The 18,868-nt window shown below is 36.9% G+C and overlaps 2 protein-coding genes across 2 annotated transcripts in view; one reads left to right on the top strand and one right to left on the bottom strand.

Annotated features, from left to right (window-relative positions):
* Positions 1–6,003: 6,003 nt before the first annotated feature.
* Positions 6,004–13,184, top strand: rd3 (retinal degeneration 3, GUCY2D regulator). Its single transcript, XM_077219758.1, has 3 exons — positions 6,004–6,114; positions 8,451–8,800; positions 12,615–13,184. The coding sequence occupies exons 2-3, from the start codon at positions 8,514–8,516 to the stop codon at positions 12,979–12,981; spliced, it is 654 nt and encodes a 217-aa protein (XP_077075873.1). The 5' UTR covers positions 6,004–6,114; positions 8,451–8,513; the 3' UTR covers positions 12,982–13,184.
* Positions 13,185–16,068: 2,884 nt separating this feature from the next.
* LOC143728609 (uncharacterized) overlaps positions 16,069–18,868 on the bottom strand; it is a 3,571-nt gene continuing 771 nt past the window's right edge. Inside the window, exons 3-7 of the mRNA XM_077219406.1 lie at positions 18,848–18,868; positions 18,554–18,612; positions 18,188–18,277; positions 17,964–18,056; positions 16,069–16,787 (exon numbers count right to left, since the gene is read on the bottom strand). The exon at positions 18,848–18,868 is cut by the window's right edge and continues 129 nt beyond it. Coding sequence (XP_077075521.1) covers positions 16,737–16,787; positions 17,964–18,056; positions 18,188–18,277; positions 18,554–18,612; positions 18,848–18,868 — 314 coding nt within the window. The 3' untranslated portion in view covers positions 16,069–16,736. The remainder of the gene's footprint in view (positions 16,788–17,963; positions 18,057–18,187; positions 18,278–18,553; positions 18,613–18,847) is intronic.

Raw genomic sequence — 18,868 nt, 5'->3', positions numbered from 1 at the left:
GTTAGAAATAAAACAAGTCATCAGTTTACTGCCGGGAATTTGTCGCACCGCATCCAGTGTAGACAGCATCACTGATAATGAGTTTTCTTTGATTTTATTGCGTTGCGCCACACCGCTCACGTCTGTAGACACAGTGTTAGGGTGTAGGTTAGTGTTCGAGGTTAATATTTGTTCCAACATTAAGTAACCAATAACATCTTTAGAATCAGCTGTGGGGCGGGGTTTGCACTTAACTGGTTTAGGGGGGGAAATCTCCAGGACCTAAAATGATTGAGACAAATAAAGGAAACATCCAAAATGTGTACTGTGGGTGTGCTTCCAGGAACAGGGTTAGGAAACACTTGTCTATTGCAACACACTTGCTGAGATTAGACATTGCACACTGGGACTTTCTACATGTGACCAAAACAAGGAAATAAAAACAATTGCCTATGAACTTGCTGACTTGAAACATTATAACCATAGGTCAGCCCCAGTGGAAAACTGATCTGAGAGTGCCAGCATCAGCATGGTGTTGCATTGGCCATAAAAACCCAATTTCACTGATAAACCTTTTAAGGGAAAGGCTTTTTTTCTCTGGGATTATGCAACAAAAAGAAACTCTGAAGAAAAGCGTGTTCTTTCTTCTACGTGAGTCAGAATTGGTTAGTCAGAATTGCGAAATACAGATTAAAAAAGGAAGAGAGGAATTGAATGGATTCATTTTCACTTCATCAGATGGCATTTAACGCTCCACTGATTCTTTGAGTTCTCTCACAAATACAAATTAGGTCATTTAGTTTTAGGGTACGTTTACATGACAACGATGAACTAAAAAAAGGTTTGTTCTTTGTACAGACGAAAACATTGTCAAAATGATCCCCATTCACACGGATCCGTGAAAACGACTAAAAACGCTGTATTATTCATGCCAAGCCAATAGGTGGCGATGTCATTTTGTAAACAAACATTATGCACCTATAGACTGAATGCACATGGAATCACCGTTTTCACAGATTGGCGTTTTTGTAGTTTACATGGAGACGATAACAGTATAATTTTCAAAAAAATGTGCACTTTGAAAACCGTTTGAAAAAGTTTGTGGTTTCAGGCCACCCAAAACAGTGTTGTCGTGTAAATGAACAGCCAAAACACATAAAAAGTTTTCTGGTTTTAGTTGAAAACTGTGTCGTGTAAACAGCATTTTAGTGTATAGGTCTATGTAAAGATTTCTGCCTTTATGTTCCATGAAACAGCATATATGTCTGGACATGAGGCAAATAAATAAGGGTGATTTTCCTCTTTGGGGAAACAATTCTTTAAAACTACAAGAGCAGAGAAAGAATCTACCAATAACTTTACATTATCAATAACATTTATCAATGTGTGGGTTCCTAATCACTCCCCATTATCAATAAGCAGTGTGGTAAAGCTCAAATGTCCAGTCCTGGATCATAAATAGTTAAGTTTGTAGATGAAATTGGCCCTTGAACAAAGGCCATTAAAAAAAGCTTATGCAAGCAAATGCTGGAAACCCCCATCATTGGTACAAACCGCTCACGTGATCTGCACTGACACTTCCTTTTTGTTATGCAGGATTATTTTATATATATATAATTCTTCTTTTTATTTACATATTAATAAATAAATAAATAACCCTAAAATGCTGTTAATGTGAATAATTATGATGTTATAATAATTGTTAAGCTATTTCATTATGGCAATTAAACTGGTTTTCTCAAACAATTTCAAATTTATAAATGCTTTCAAGTTCTTGGTTTCTCTAATGATTTCTTCTAAACCTCACAGTAGAAAGGTCAGGAAAGGGCTCATTATAACTTCAATACGTCAGAACTGATTAACAAGAAGACACTTGGATGACCAGGCAAATTTATTCAATGATTTTCAGATCTTGACATAAGAGTAAAGTAGATGCATCACGGTCTTTTTGTTGCTATTTGATACAGGCACTTGATACGTCTGAATCATAGTCACACCGAACATGTGATTTAACTCTTCCTGTCTGTGTTCCATGTCCCTCTTTTGGGGAAATTCCCCGAATGCACTCATCCATAGTGAGATATGTTGACACACGCAGATAAAAATGTTCAACACTAACAGGTGGTTCAGTTGGATCACTAACTGGCAGTTTGCAGTGAGGAAATCTTTAATGCTGTCTAACAATGAATGTGTGTTCTCTCTCTCTCTCTCTCTCTCTCTCTCTCTCTCTCTCTCTCTCTCTCTCTCTCTCTCTCTCCCTCCATCTCTCTCTCTCTCTCTCTCTCTCTCTCTCTCTCTCTCTCTCCCTCCATCTCTCTCTCTCTCTCTCTCTCTCTCTCTCTCTCTCTCTCTCTCTCTCTCTCTCTCACCTTAGTGAAAAGGTATACTGAGAGCAATGTAAGACCACTGTAGTTTTAGCTAGTTATTAGTGGGCTATCATTATTGTTATACAGTATGAAAAGAATGCAAAATAGACTGGAAGCTGATACTGGTTTATTATTTAGATTTAACAGGACAACAAAATATTTTTGCACATTTTTTTTTAAATAATATTATTTTAACATGACAATTACATGCACTTTTACAGTAAATATTGTTCAAAATACTATAATTATAATAAGGCACCTTATAATTTGCATTTACAAACTGTAAAAGTTTGTCCCTAGAAGTCCCTGTGCCTGATGTGTCACTCCACAAATGTAGTTTCTCACTTTTAACTTAAAAACATACAGTAGCCTATTTGAAGGTCTGGAACCACAAGCAGCAACTGGTGTAGTAATAACAGTGGTCAAAGTCTCCCTCTAGTGGTGAGAAGGTAAAAAAGAAAAGAGAAAAAAAACTATTTTTTTCTTATGTCGGTGAGGCTTTGCTGTAATGGCAAGTAATCCTATAGGGTTAAACGTTCAAACCTTGATCAAATCGATTACAGTATAAGTCAAGTCAAGTCACCTTTATTTATATAGCGCTTTTACAATACAAATTGTTTCAAAGCAGCTTTACAGAGATAACAGGAAAGTAAAGTTGTAATAGTTTTGTTAAATTCAAAATTAAATGTTAAATCTCCCCAACTAAGCAAGCCAAAAGCCAATGGTGAATAAAGGCGAAAAAAATGCGACAGTGGCAAGGAACCAAAACTCCATCAGGTGATAGAATGGAGAAAAAAACCTTGGGAGAACCCAGGCTCAGTCGGGGGGCCAGTCCTCCTTTGGCCAACCAACGAACAGTGTATGATTATGATTTAGGCGGCATAATAGGTCAGAAGTCAGATTGGATCAGAACTTTCACAATATTTATCCAGTTCATCTGGTTAGGGGTCGGAGTCATCACGCCGGTATGGAGATGAGTTTGTTGAGGTGTCCATGAGGCCTTCACAGTGTTGATGAGGCTGGCACTTCAGGGCAGGGGTGCCGCTAAGGGGGGAAAAGTTAGGACGATTCTAAGGGCCCACACACTTTTGGGGCCCCCAGAGATCGATTTTATTAATGGAATTGGTGGGGTAGGGGGCCCAACCTCATATTCTTTCATAGGGCCCAACATTTCTAGCCGCGCCCCTGCTTCAGGGATGCGTTGTCGTCGTGTCCATGTGATGGTCCTTCCTCAGAGCTAGATATGGCCTGGATCCGGCAGTTTGCGGTAAACTTCGGGATAAACAGAGAGACTAATATTAGCGTAGACGCCATCCTTCTTATGATGTACAAAGTACATCAGGATTTATGGGAAGTGTTCCCGGTTCCGGCTGATCTAAACTATGCAGCCTAACATTGAATTATAGCAATCTATAATGTGTTATGTGTATGCTAAGCCAAAGAGATGTGTTTTTAGTCTAGATTTGAACTGACAGACTCTGTCTGCTTCCCGGACAATGTTAGGAAGATTGTTCCAAAGTTTTGGTGCCAAGTAGGAAAAGGATCTACCGCCAGCAGTCGATTTATATATTCTAGGTATTATCAACTGGCCAGAATTTTGAGATCACAATAGACGTGAAGGACTATAATGGGTTAAGAGCTCGCCCAAGTACTGCGGAGCTAAACCATTTAGTGCTTTGTAAGTAATCAGCAATATTTTAAAATGTATACGATGTTTAATAGGGAGCCAATGCAGTGTTGACAGAACCGGGCTTTCTGTATAAGCACTTTAAGAGGTAGTAAAGTGTAAAGTGAAGACGGGGAAGCTTTTTGAATAAACACCTAGGCCTTTAAATAAATTATATTATGGTATTTGATTAGAAAGCTCACTGCAAATTAACGTTGCTGAGAGATCAGTCACTGTCAGTCATTTAGAAGGGAGAGGTAGCTAATTTGAAGTTGTGAAATGAGAACTATTAATTTAGTGAAGGGTCTATAACTGAGGTTGAAAACAGGAAATGAATCATTAACAAAACCCAGACTGGAGATAGTCTTTTTCTTATTTGAAAATTATGTGAATTGAGAAAGGCCTTTCACACGAACAGTATGCGCGCTGCTTATCCGAATACAAGCCTGATTTGGCTCGTGCAGGCAGAAACCTTGCTTTTAAACAAGGGCTCAAAGTAGCTTTCATATCGGGAAACAATGCAGACCCAGTACTGTTACTTTCTAAATTACTTACAAACCAAGCGACATAATCCACCGCTGAGTCTCTGAGCAACACAGTATTTTGCTTCCGAAAGAATTGTTTGAGTGAATGATTATGATTTATAGAGTCACTTAATTGTCGCCACCTACTGGCATAACGGTGTAACCTGCAGAAAAGGTCACTAAAAATTCCCACTGAAAAGCTGATGGAGCCAATCAAATTGGTTTTAATTGTATATGATATTTGCAGACATAATGGACCATTGGCATGCTGTGTGAGCATACAGTGTTTGAGCCTAGGCTAAACTACTAGCCTCATGCATGTCATGGTTTTACTGCTAAGCTGAGACATCTGCTTGGATTAAACCCTTTCCATCTGCTGTCCTCCAGTCCAATGCCGAGCTGATAGTTCACTGAAAACACGTCTGTGCCAATATCTGTTATATGTGGGAGGACACATTAGAAATACCAACATATTGTATACTAATGACCACTGATAATAACACATAAAATGGCACCATATTGAAAATCTGGGACTTTAAAAAAAATGTTTTTTAATATTATTATTATTTAAACCTGAAAACATATTTTTTCGGATTTAAAAAATGTTGACAAAGAAAAGTTCTCCAATTGGTATGTAAAATGGATAAGAAATATAGGCTAACACTATTTTTAGACTAATGAAATAAGTAAAATCAGCTATCAGTGAATGTTCTAGCAAGGTTCTCAAGTTTTGAACAAACATTATTCCAGTAACTTTAATAGTTTGTTCTATTATAATGTTCTCAAAAGTTAGCACTAAAAATATTTATGCATAGTTCATGAATGTTTGACAATTTTTTTGTTAATATACTTGTTTCAGAATGTTCATTCAAAAGTGTCATTCCCTTAATGTTTGTAAAATGATAAAACAGAGAACATTCAGAAAAAAAAAGTTCAAAGTTGATAAAGAGATTGTGAAACTAATCCATTTGAATTGAGTGGTTTAGTCCAAAATTGTCTGAAGAAACACAATCGCTTCATATGATGAACAGATTGAATTTAGTCTTTTATTAACATAAACATTTATTACCACGCATATTAGTTGTGGTAAACGAACTCTTGCTGGCTTGCATTCAGGCTCATGATTTTTTGGAACATTCTCAAATTATGCTGAGTATCATGACCATCAGATTTTTAAGATTGCAGTTTTAATGTCATGTAATTGCTCTCTAAGCTGTAAAAACACTCAAATGGTTCAGATGAGCTCGTTTACAGGATGTTGGCTTTCAGTAAATGCTGATTACAATTAATAAAAAAGAGAATAAAGCTTTTTTACAAGATTAGTCGTCTTAGTCACATGACCTCGTAGCCCACACACGCTCATAATCTGTTTATGCAGCGCATGAGCCATCCTCCCCCTCTCTTCTGCCCTCCCATCCCGTCTGCTCCCTTTCAGCTGATGATGCATGTGGCAGGCTTTGGCCGCATCGCTATAGCAACCGAAAACCGAAAGGCACTTCAGAGCAATCTCAAAGAGGAAATGTGACCTGGGCCATTGCACAACTACAAGCCCTACAAGACAACTGGATCACTTATCAAGGTAAGGAGAACGAGCAAATTAGAAATTAATAAAGAAGAGATAGCAAAAGAGAATGGCGGAGGAGTGGGTGGGTGGACAAAGAGAAAGAAAAACACAAGAGTAATGAATTCAACAAGTTTTGAGATGTCAAACTTTGCATTTTGAGAATCATCGGCAATGATTTACAGTGATGCTACTAGTATATAGTGGACATTGATGATATTACTTTTAGTTTAGAAGCTATGTTTTTCATTTCAGCATTTAAGCCACAATAGTCTCTTTTTGATGGATCACATAATACATTTACTTATAACATGACTGCTTTGATCAAATTGTCAGTGGGGATATGGCTATTGTCTCCACATTGACATTCTCTTAAATTATAACTGCTTTGCACTTTTATTCTGATCTGGTCTTCCATTTGATGCAGGTTTACAGATGACATGGTTTTTACTAATCAAACCGTTTTGGTTACCATTGACTTCCATTGTATAGACAAAACCCTAAGACATTTCTCAAAATATCTTTGTTTGTGTTCCACAAAAGAAAGCAAGTCGTATAGTTTTGGAAGGACGTGAGAGTGAGTAAATGATGACAGAATCTTCATTTCTGGGTGAACTACACGCTCTTAATTACAAATGCTCATTATAACAGCACTAACCACACACGTCGTTCAAATGAGTATTTTTAAAAAGAAACCGTACTTCTTTAGCAAAGTGGTTCTCAACTGATGGGCCATGATCCACAAATGATCTGTTCTGATACACTGTAAAAATAATGATAATAATAATTTGATGATGTTAAGATACATAAAAAAATATTATTGGAGTGTGATTTACAAGAAAATACTATTTCAGTCTTTCTGCTTCAAAATGTCACATTTTATGTGTTACTTGGGATTTGTGGATTTTTTGTGGAAAATGTATCAGCCATTTCTGAGTGAAAATTGTTTGAAAGTAAATCCTTTGTAGTGGTATGGCTAAATGCAACTAATAAAATGCAACTAATAGTAACCATAGTAAAAATAGAAAGATTTAAAGGGAGGGAAAATTCTTTGCATTCTCATTCTTTGTAATCTTTTGTTGTTGACGTCTCTTACTGTGCGTCAGTATTTTGGCCCAAAATCACTCGGTAGAAGCTAGCCAAATTACCTAGAACAACCTGTCCATGGTTATGTGACATGCCCTCACCCTAAGAGCTGAGGGCATGAAAACATTGAAATTCAAGAGACTTGTTGAATGTTTTCTTGATCAAGTTGACCATTTTGCATATAATTTGATAAGGTAATATTAATGAATATCAATGTTTGAATTTCAGAACTTATGTTTACTTTTGTATAATAATATCTACCATGTTTGGTCACCACCTGATGTCTGGTAAAATCCAGGTCAGCGTCCTTTACAAATTTACATCAAAACAGATTCTGTAGAGGAAATGACCTGAGAGGTCTGTCTGAAGGTTTAGGCTTGGACATTTGTCCAATTGTGCTTAAAAAAATGGAAAATTATAGAGTTCAGGATTCTTCTAATTTTGTTCTTCTACAGTTTTCCATTCTCAACCACTTTAGGACAAATTTCAAGGTGAAATGGAAAAGAAAAGGCAAAAACACAAATCCCAGAACCCCATCATCTATTTTACACACAACATTTGTTGTGAAAATCCTTTAGCAGATTTGGTGTTCCTGGTCAAAAATGACTGGCTTTTAAATTGCTTGTAAATCTCTCATTATCACCAAACACTGGATTCAATCTTTTTGTCAACTTGTTTTCTTTCAATAAGCACAGATTTTTTTATTTCTTTTTAGAACTAATTGATCGTAGGCCTCATTGATGTGAGTTTTTGTTGTTGTTTTTTGAGGTGAAAAAGCTTGAGTGAACTTTTTTCACTCAAACACTGGGGTGCATAAGCTCAGATCAATGAAACCTCCGTTCAACCGGTTCAAAACCTGCAACTATACCTTCTCCTTCATTCAGCCCTCACAGCTTTGTTCTAGCCTTTGTTCTTACAGTTAAGTTTAGCTATTGGGTAGGATTAATGGATGTAGAATAGTGTCCTACAGAATAAGACATTAACTTTAGATGTACAACAGCCAATATCCTAGCAATATAAGCAATTACTTAGTGAGATTTGGACTCTAAACAAAAGCGCTAACACAACTCTTTTTGTAGGACAGGCTATTTTTGTACTGGAACATCAAAAAGTGTAACACTGTACCAAAATTGTGAGCAAAGTCAGTCATTTTGAGTAAATGTGATAACATAAACTAGCATTTTCAGGGGAAAAGGAAAATTGTCTCTGGGTCAAAATGACCAGAACACAACCTGAGGGTTAAATTACTCTTTGTTTTATGCAAGCAGGTCAACTTTTACTGCACCCCTACGGGTAAAAGCGAGCAGCAGAGGGCCTGTGACCGAGCGAGCATGTCGTGGTTCAGCTGGAACGAGCCGTACAATCGGAGCCCGCGGCGTGAGCCGTCTGAAGTAGTTGTGGAAACCCTGATGCTGGAACTGAGCTGGCAGATGAAGGAGGCCGAGAGGCTGCAGCGGGAGCGAGACAATGAATACCGGAGGCTGAAGAGCGGCGTGGACTACAGCTGGCTCATGAGCGCCCCACGCACTTCATACGACATCAGCCAAGGAGAGAAACTGGGCCTGGAGGACCTGTGTAGCAAAGTACCACCGGCATACTGCGGACCTGCAATACAAAGGTGAGACAGATGGGTTAAATGCTCCATATTACACCTTTTGTTTTCAACATGAGGAAGTTCGTCACTGCAGGTTCAGGGGAGGTTGATCTGGGTAATTAGTTTACTAAGCCGTCTTTGTGATGTCTCTTACTAGGAAGTGCACAAAGACTGCTATGCTTTTTTTCTATAGGTGAGCTAAGTAGCTGTAACCTGCTGAAGTGATAATTGTAAATCTCACACAGGCCTCACGGGATACACACCTGACAGATTCAGATAAGCCCCAACTGACGCTGTTCCTTTCTGTTCGGGTGGCAACAGCATGGCAACCATTTTTTTGTTCAGCCCCCCTCACTTATAAACAACAACACCCATTGATTTAAAGGGATAGTTCACCCAAAATTTAAAATTCTGTCATAATTTCCTTTGTCGCTTTATAAGAAGACTTTCTTTCTTCTGTGGAACATAAGATATTTTTGAGGGGGGTTTTTTTGTCCATACAATAGAAGTCCAAAGTGGTTCAGTTACTAACATTCTACAAAATATATTTGTTTTCTGCGGAGGAAGAAAAGTCATACAGGTTTAGAACGACAAACCCTTCAAAGCTCCATAATGTAACAAAATATGCTTTATTTTATTCTTCTATAATTGTTGTCTATAAAGAGTTTTATATTATTGTGACAGGTATGCTGTAGATCCGGTTCACTAAAGAGCCGACTATGTAATAATTATTGGCGAAACATTCAAGCATTGAAGGGTTAAAAAGGAGAAAAAGCATTGTGAAAGCACCATCTGAATTGTGCGCTAAAGTCTTCTTTACACAGTTACACCAAACTGAATCAACATTGAACTGATTTCACCTGAATAATGACTGTTTATTATTGTCTTTTCAGAACTGCTTTACAGCAGAATTTAATTATTTTTGCATCATTGATTCATTATATCCTGTTTATCACTGTAAAGCTGTGAAACATTCTTGTATAAAACGCTACATGAATACAAATGACTTGACTGACTGTTCCTCTCAGAAAGTGATTGCATGGCTTTAGAAGGTTTGGACTACTTTCATGGTGAGTTTTTTGTGTGTAGTTTTTGGAGTTTGCCAGCCTGTGATCACTGAACTGAAGATGTAGTGTAATATACAAATAACTGCATACAGGTTTGGAACAACGTAAGGTTGAGAAAATATTGACAGAATTTTCAGTTTCAAGCAAACTATCCTTGAAATCCTTTAAATTATTCCTAAAACTTTTTCAGAGAATACTTTTTTTGAAGAAGTGTAGAAGGATGATATAGTCCTTCCTATGAGGACCTGTGAAAAGTGAGAGTTTTTTAGAGGACTGTAATGATTAATGAAAGAATGAGAAGGAAGATTAAGAACTGATTCATTGATTTAGTTGGAAAGAAGAACCTTGCTTGGAAACCTATTTTAAGACACCCTAAGAACATCTTAGTCTTTGGAGCAGGATAGCGCAGGTCTTGAGAGGCAGTGTTTACTCTGAGTCAAGGGCTTATGTTCTGTTCCCACAGGTGACAGTTAACATGGGGAAGATAGGCTGATGTTTTGTGCTGTGTACACACACACACACACACACACACAAACTAGGGCTGCTCGATTATGGAAAAAATCATAATCACGATTATTTTGGTCAGCATTGAAATCACGATTATGTAACACGATTATTTCACATGACTTGGGAACGTGTTGCATTTATTAAAAGACACCTTTCAACAATTCTTAAAAAAATCGAAATTTGAACATTTATTGTACTTTTTGAACTATTAAATAGACCTGCAAACTCACAAGTGGTGAAAAAGGGGACATTTTAACGAAGTAATTTGTTGTAGGGGGTCACCAGGACGTCATTTACCTTTATAAAGTACAATTTATTAAACCTTACTAAATATATGTTTTATGTCAAATTCTTACATTTGATCAAATTCAGTTTTAATAAAAAGGGCTGTCATCAATCAAATAAATTAACACTGCAAAATTACAACTGTAAAATATTTTGAGATTAATGTTTAAACAAATAATAAAATAAAAAATAAAACAACACATTTAAACAATAAATCAATAGGTGACGGCAAGTGGCCGTCTTAATAAATGAATCATTGAGTCATTCATTAAAACGATTCGATCAAAATAATGAATCATTCAGTAGCCTAACAAAACACAGCGCTTAGTGTTGCTTTTCTTTTGTAGCTATTTTCGTCGGTGAAATAGACCAAAACCAGTCAATATTGCATCTAAAATGTAAATTACTACATATAAACTAGGCTACTTGTTTATTTAACTATAAATTCAATGTAACATTTGCAATCGTCATATTATAGAACTAGTCGTGTTATGTAACTTAACTAAATCATATATTATATAAATAAATAAAAACTCAACATTTCTACCTCAGTATGTTTCTTCTGTGAGTTTTTGTGTGAGCTGTTAGGCTCATTTGTTTTGATTTCTCCACTAATGTCTCTCTCACAAATAGACAGGCAGCTTCCAGAAACTATCCATTACCAATCTCTGTTTACGTGTATAAGTGTATAAGATCAAAACCATCTCGCGTTTCGATCGGTCGGGCAAGTAAAACTCTCTTTCACTTGTAACTTAAAAATACCCTTTTCCCGGACAAGCAGACAACTGTTAATGTCGCTCCCTGTGTTTATTCTCGATTTTTTTCGTGCTGTAAAGCGGTAGGCCTACAGGTAGACAGGTCATGTGCGCGCGCGCTGCCGTTCGCTTGAACTGAGGCGCTACAGTGATCGAGCAGAAAGAGAGCGCGACAGCTCGAGAGACGTCTATGGTCTCACTACAGTCTATATTAAATTAGCCAATTGTTATTGTGAAGTTTATTGTGCTTGCAATTTATGACTGTATAGGCTGATAGAGTTTATGGCTTCGGAAGGGGCGGATGTGCACGTGCGCGAGTCATTCAGAACACAAGACAACATAAGAGTGTTCTTGCAAAACAGAACATGGCAAAATACTCGTTTTTACTCGATTGTAGGCTACTATTTTGGAGATCGTTGGGAGCCTAAATCGAAAATGAAATCAAAATTCGATTAATTGCACAGCCCTAACACAAACACACACACACACACACACACACACACACACACACACACACACACACACACACACACACACAGACAGACAGACAGACACACACGCTTCTAACATTGGGATCATTATGGAAACTCTTTAATTGTGACTTTATCTAATCTTTAAATCTTGCATTTATGAGTGCCTCATAATGTCCCATTATATATTGCAATTGTGACTTTATATTGCCAGTATACTGTAAATCCAATCGCAATCTCTCAACGTGACTTTAAATCTTGCAGCTTTTTGTCAATTTCATAATGGAGTAATATATATGGCCTATATATATATATATATATATATATATATATATATATATATATATATCGCAATTGCTACTTTTTTCAAACTGTGAAAATTGTCACTTTATAGCTATATAAGCAGTTGCAACTTTGTTTTTCTAATAATGACTTTATATGTCGTAATGTGACTATCTCACAATTACCTATTTATGTTTTACTCTGAGGCAGAAACAGGATCTCATAGGATCCTTGTGGAGGCGCAAGTCGTGTTGTTTGGCACGTTTCTTCAAAATCTTGCCGTATTTTACGCTCATGAGAAAAAAAGCACAGATTTTTAGAAAGATATGTTTAACAGCATAATTAATTACAATAAATTCCCTTTGTTGGACTGAGCAGGATGGTTAGTAATACTACACATCATGAAATAAAGGTTTTCAATGACATGAAGCTCCTTGGACAAAAGTGTTATAAAACCTTCCTCTCCTCACAGGTTTCGGCAGGTGCTGATGGAGAATGAACCTGAGGTGCAAGAGGTTTCCGGACTCTTCCGTTCTGTGCTTGTGGAAACACTTGAGCGCGTTCATGAGGAGCAGGAGGCTCAGCGTCTGACCCACCAGTGGAACAACATACGCTCCATAAGCCTGTCGCTGATGAACTTCAAGTCTCGCGTGCGGATCAACCCTTTCGGCAGCACCTTGGGACTGAAATCAAGCAGTTACGGCTCAGAGGAAGATGGCATGGACGTCAAGACTGTGTGTGAGGATGTTGAGAAGGGCCTTAGCCTGACAGCGGAGAAAGCGCAGCGTGTGTGGAGCATGCCAGAGATCCGGCACAAGGGAATCAATGGAAAAGCTTGAGTGTCTGTGAGTGGGATTCAGCGGGATCCAGTCCAATTCAACGACTGGCTGATATTCCCAGCATCACCTTCACTTTCAGTGTGTTCATATTCCGAGGTCTAAGCATGGAGGCAAGAGGGATTTTCATGTTGGGAAATAAAACTGAAGTGTTATAAGAAACGCATTACAAATCAATAAATCTTACTAACATTACAGATCATAAACCCAGACTGTTTATTTTTGAATTTGTGCAGTAAATTCCTAAAATAGAAAAAGAGATATTTATCTGATCACTCACCATTAGATCAGTGGCGGATGCAGAACATGACAAATGGGTGGGCCTGGATTAAGTCGAGGTGGGCCTGAATCTAAGGTTTCTAGATTTTGTATTATCTTTAATATAGGCTATATTTATGGAAATGAGAAATAAAAACCGCACTGTACTGCTATGATCAGCTGTTCGGCCGTGCTTTCGAAGTTGTTACGGAAAGTTGGTGCGAAGCTGACCGATAGGTTTTTGTCACATGACCTGCGGTGCGCTTGCGGAACTCTGAAAAGTTGAGATGTTTTCATTTCGCCGCGGCATATAGGTGCGCATGGAAAAATGAGCGTGCTGCAGCCTGCACCACATGCGTATGGCAAGCCAAAGTATTCATAAACGCCTGTTCAGGCGTCTGATTGCACACTGACCCGTCAAAAGCGGGCGGGACGCGCGATTTGCCATAAAAGCGCGCATTCTTAACATGCACTTTGTGGTCACTGAAAAGGCACGTCAGAAACTCGTGGTTTTGCATAAAAAAATTAATTAAACCTTATTGTAAAGTGATACGGGAATTACAACTGGAAAATGTGCAAGATGTGTCTCGAAGAAGGGATTAGGGGACTGAGGTACTGAAATAAAAAAACAGTGAACCGAGAGTTGTTTTTCTTTTCTTGTTACAAAAACACTTCTGAGGCATAAAATACCTGCAGACAGAAGTAATCTCATTTACTGTAGGCTAAATAGCAGATCACACCTCGGTCGAGGACGCACGTTTTGATGCAAAAACCGTGCGTTTTTGACGTGCGTTCCGTGACCACAAACGCGCGCTTTTATGGCAAATTGCGCGTCCCATGGCTGTCGAAACGCACGCCTTTGACGAGTCAATCAGACGCCTGACCACATGGTGTTGTGAACAATGAGACTTGTCCCCTCTCCTTGTAAGGGTGTCAAAGTCTGGAAAAAATATGTACAGTGACATGACATAACTGCCAGATTCAAACTGTGTGTTCGCGCGTTGGCTGGCGCTGAGCCAGAGATGGACGCGCTCAGCGCTTGTCATATATCATATAAAGTGTTCGGCGGGCCGTATATTGCCAAACTTAATTCTTTATTATTATTATTAGTATTATTATTATTAAAATAAAAAAATGTAAACAGTTTTTATTAATCTGATTGGGTGGGCCACTTGTCAATGCCTACCCAGGCCCGCCCATAAATCCGCGCCTGCATTAGATTAAATTTGTTATTCTGAAACGATACATTTTTTCCCTTGAAAAAAGTTTTTATATGACCTTTCTGTTTTAAAATTAATAAAAAAAAATTGTATATTCAAGTGCAGGTCTACTTTGCTGCTTATTAGTAACATCGTCCCCTTTTTCAAACCAAGTTGGCCTGTAGGCTATTTGGTGTGGAAACGTTAAGATACTTGTGATTGATTTTTTCTTGTCGTCTTAAAATCTTGTCAATGTATGTGCAATTGTGTAAGTACTGAGGTGTTTGCAAGACATTTAAATTTGAGTCACAGTACAATCAGTGTAACTAGAATTTAGGATGCTGCACTATAAAAACAATATTTTTTCAGTTTCTTGTGCTGAAAAAAAATGAAGAGCTTTTCATTCTGAGATACAGTGACGATCCCCTCCATTTTTAACAAATGCCTCTATTGTATCTTATACTTTTTTGATTATTGTAAAAGACAATTATACCTTTCACGTTCTTTCTAAAGAGTAAAAGTCCAACCTTTCCTTGTTCAAATAATGATGTTGCACATTAGTTTATGCCTATCAGTTTGGAGGCCATGCTGGTGTACTTCTAAAAGTTTAAAAATGTCATGTTTATATATACAGTTTATATATATATATATATATATATATATATATATATATATATATAAAAATGGACAGGCTTTCTCTTCTGACCAAAACATATTGATGACACATAGCCATATCCAAATGTTGCCAAATAAAATGCTCTCTCTTTGACTAACAATAAGAAGGACGTAAAGACATGGACAGGCTGTACTACAGTAAAGCCAGAAGTCCCCTTTATATGTATAAAGGGGACTTCTGATTTGTCCCACCCCCATGCCCTGTTTTAATAGCAAATATATTAGCAATTACACCGTAGGTTGAAGAACATTTTAAGGAATTTCATGAGGTTTTAAAATGCATTGTTATGGGAGATGTCAAGTAGAGGAACTTCTAACACTTTATTTTGATGCTCCCGCAAAAGGCATTCTATCCTAACGTCTTCTAATACTAAGTAGACATGTAGGTGCAACGTTATTTATAATCAACAGAATGTCTAAAGGGAACCATCAAAATAACTGTGTTACTGCAGAACTGAATTCCAAACTTTCTCAAATATCTTCAGGAATGTATGCCCCAGACAAGACAACAGTGAGCAAATGCTATGCATTATAACCTAAATACCTATACTATAAATTATGAATATTACAATATAGCTAAAGTCTGGAGAAATAATGAGCTTGCCTGTCGAACAAAGAAATGTGTGCAACGGAGTACTGGGATGCTGATTGATGTGTATTAATGCATGTAAAGCCTGTGGGAAATAAATGTATCTTCAAACACCTCCCAGCTAAAAGGTAACACTTTATTTTACAGTGTCCTTGTTACATATACTTACCATAGAAATAACATGCATAATTACATGCAACTAACCCTCAACCAGATCCTAATCCCACCCTAACCCTATAGTAAATACATGTATAGTTTCTTAATATTATTCAGTACTTTAGTAAAATGAAGTGTAACCTTATAAAACTACTGGCAACTTCTAACTAATGCTGATGATGTATGTGGCATCAAAACCTTTTTGAGAGAATATAAAATAAAGGACACAATTTATTTAACAATAACCTATTGTCATGAGAACGATCAGATGCACATGATTCACAATGGCAGATCAGAAACAGATCAGAAACTACCTGTTGGTGGCACCTTTGCATTCAGCGGCTCACCACAGTAAATGAGGATGATCAGGGGATAACAAGGCAAACACCTTTGGAACAACACCACTACAATGACGTTTCAAATTTAAATTGTTTAAAAAAAAAAAGTAGTAATATACAACCTTCCTTTCCCTGGTGAATCCGGCCAAACTGTTCATATATCAATCGCATAACATCTTTCTGAATCTCTCAGAACATTGCCTTACTGATTCAATTATTATTTACTTGAGCTTTGCATTTAAAAATGAGAATACAAGAATACTTATTTTTGTATACAATTTCAGTAACATGTAACAATGTCACACCCAAGCTACAGTTCTCATAGGGTACAGTTTATCAGACACATAACATAAGTACTGCAGGACACAGCCTGGAATTAAAAAAAAGTCAATTATCTACATGAAGCATTTATGGAAAGGAATTGTCAATGTATAACATCAGGCAACAACATTAATAGTTGAAGATGGTCTTTCCCTGAGTGGTGGTCAGGTGAATAAAAAAACAAACAAAAAATCGGTTCTGTAGTTCCTGGTCTGGACTGAATCAGAAGGTGGAGTTTAAGAACTCCAGCAGTTCAGCTCTGTTTTTGTCCCTCTGTTTTAAAGAAAAGAAACAGCTGGATGATAGATCTGTGTACAACCGCTAATTTGGCTATAGTCCATCTGACAGTCTATAGTCCATCTGATTTACATTTCAATCAGAAATGAGAACAAAACTGGATAAAAGGACCAGAGAAAATAATATGCATTTCACTCTTAATTCAGAGGCCATATTAGGCCCTTTTACAAAGTCTTGATTTCTTTTTTTAGGGTCTACAAGAATACAGTCAAACCAAAAATGATTTAGACACCAGATATAATTTTGTATATATTTCTTTTTTTACATGTGGGTGCAGGACACTAGTAGTTCATGAATTTAAGTGAGGATAGCAAAATAAAGTAAACTGACATATTATACCCAAAAATTCTTCATACAGTGGACTACCAGTAAAATTTATAAAAACTTGGGACCAAAAATTATTTTCACACTTTAACCTTTAGTGCTTTTTCTTTAATTGCTAATGCGATCTTTTTACACCACAGAATGAATAAAAGTATGCATTGCTTGGTAGTTGGTTGACCTAAATTGGTATTATCTATATTTGTGAACTTAAATTTAACAGCAGACAGCCAACAGCTATTCAATCACATTTATTTGTGATACAGTCTAACAGAAGGATGGCCAAAACAAGTGAAACTGATTTGATAACTCTTGTTATATATATTTTTTTTTTACCAATTTCTTAACTATAGTAAATAAACTGTGATAATGTGAGAAATGTTGAAGATGTCTGAATAAATTTTGGCTTGACTGTAGTTTTTCATGCTTGTAAACACATTTTTCACACTATTCTCTTCCCAGTCTGTCAGTAGCGCTCTGTTTAGTTCTTGTCTCTATGAAGCCCATACTTCTGAAAAAGCACAATGTGCTCTGATTGGTCGGCCGCTTTAAGTGTGTTTGGGAAGTGTCACACCCCTTACCATAACCGTGAGTTTTAACACACAACTAACAACTCAACCAGGCTTCGTCCCATTTTTCGTATGCCTTGGGTGGGAATTATTTAAATGAGGAATATTGTGATGTGTATGTTACCGGAAGAAAACTCAAGATTACAATGGAGGCGTTTCTTAAGTTGAAAATATAAAAGAGTAGAATAGGTCCTCTTAAAAATCAAATGTTTAATCATGCTTTTCTTTCATGATGTGTAACATGCACAACAAAAACACTCACCTGCTTATCTTTCTTTGATTTTTTCACTTTCATTTTAATCTTTTTTCCTGATATCATACTGTACTTGCCACTTTTCTTCTTGTCCTTAAGATACTGGGGATGACAGAAATTATGTTTTTTCAAAAATCACTTTGTACAAAAATTACAGAAAAAAACAACAACAAAAAAAACACCACAGCACATTGCTAAAATATGATGCCCAATATGAGTTTTGAGTTGAGCACCTTTGAAATCTGAACAGGTCCGGAGCTGTCGTCCTGCTCTTTGTGTCCCTTTTCCTTCTTTCGCTTGCGTATCTTCTCTTTTCTTCCTTTCTAAAATAATACATTTAAAAAAAACAACTTATTTTGGAACTTGACAGTCCCTGGTCACTAACTGACATTGTATGTCGAGCTGCATATTAATTACATTAAAATGCTTGCTTTTGTGTTCCACAGAAAAAAATAACCGTATTGGGTACAGGTTTGTAATAACGAGGATGAATAAATGATAATAAATATTTACAGAATTTTTACTTTTGTGAGAACTGTCCTTTAATACTTGCTCTTGACCGAAATACACAAATGTACTTCGACCAGATTCAACCATACCTTTTTGCCATGTCTCTCTTTCCCTTTCTTTGAAGATTTGCTTTGCTTTTTGCAAGAATCTGGCAGCAGAAGCACAAAACACATTGACATTTCTTGCATCTCATCTGCTACATCATAGATATTAATTTTTGTCAATTTAAATGGTTTCCTCTTTCCTGTTAATGAAGTATGTGCAGTTTTACACCAACAAAATTTCTCTTTAAGGACTATATACTTGGGAGTGAACAAAGACTTTTATAAATTGCTTTTTTTAATGAGTAAATGATTTAATATAGCATTTTAAATTCAACTTACCTGAGTTACTGGAGCTGGAGT

This window comes from Siphateles boraxobius, unplaced genomic scaffold (genome assembly GCF_051911475.1).
Source record: "Siphateles boraxobius isolate OS27281-9 unplaced genomic scaffold, OSU_SipBor_1 8, whole genome shotgun sequence".
In the NCBI taxonomy this organism is placed as follows: domain Eukaryota; kingdom Metazoa; phylum Chordata; class Actinopteri; order Cypriniformes; family Leuciscidae; genus Siphateles; species Siphateles boraxobius.
This window is presented reverse-complemented; position numbering and strand designations above follow the sequence as displayed.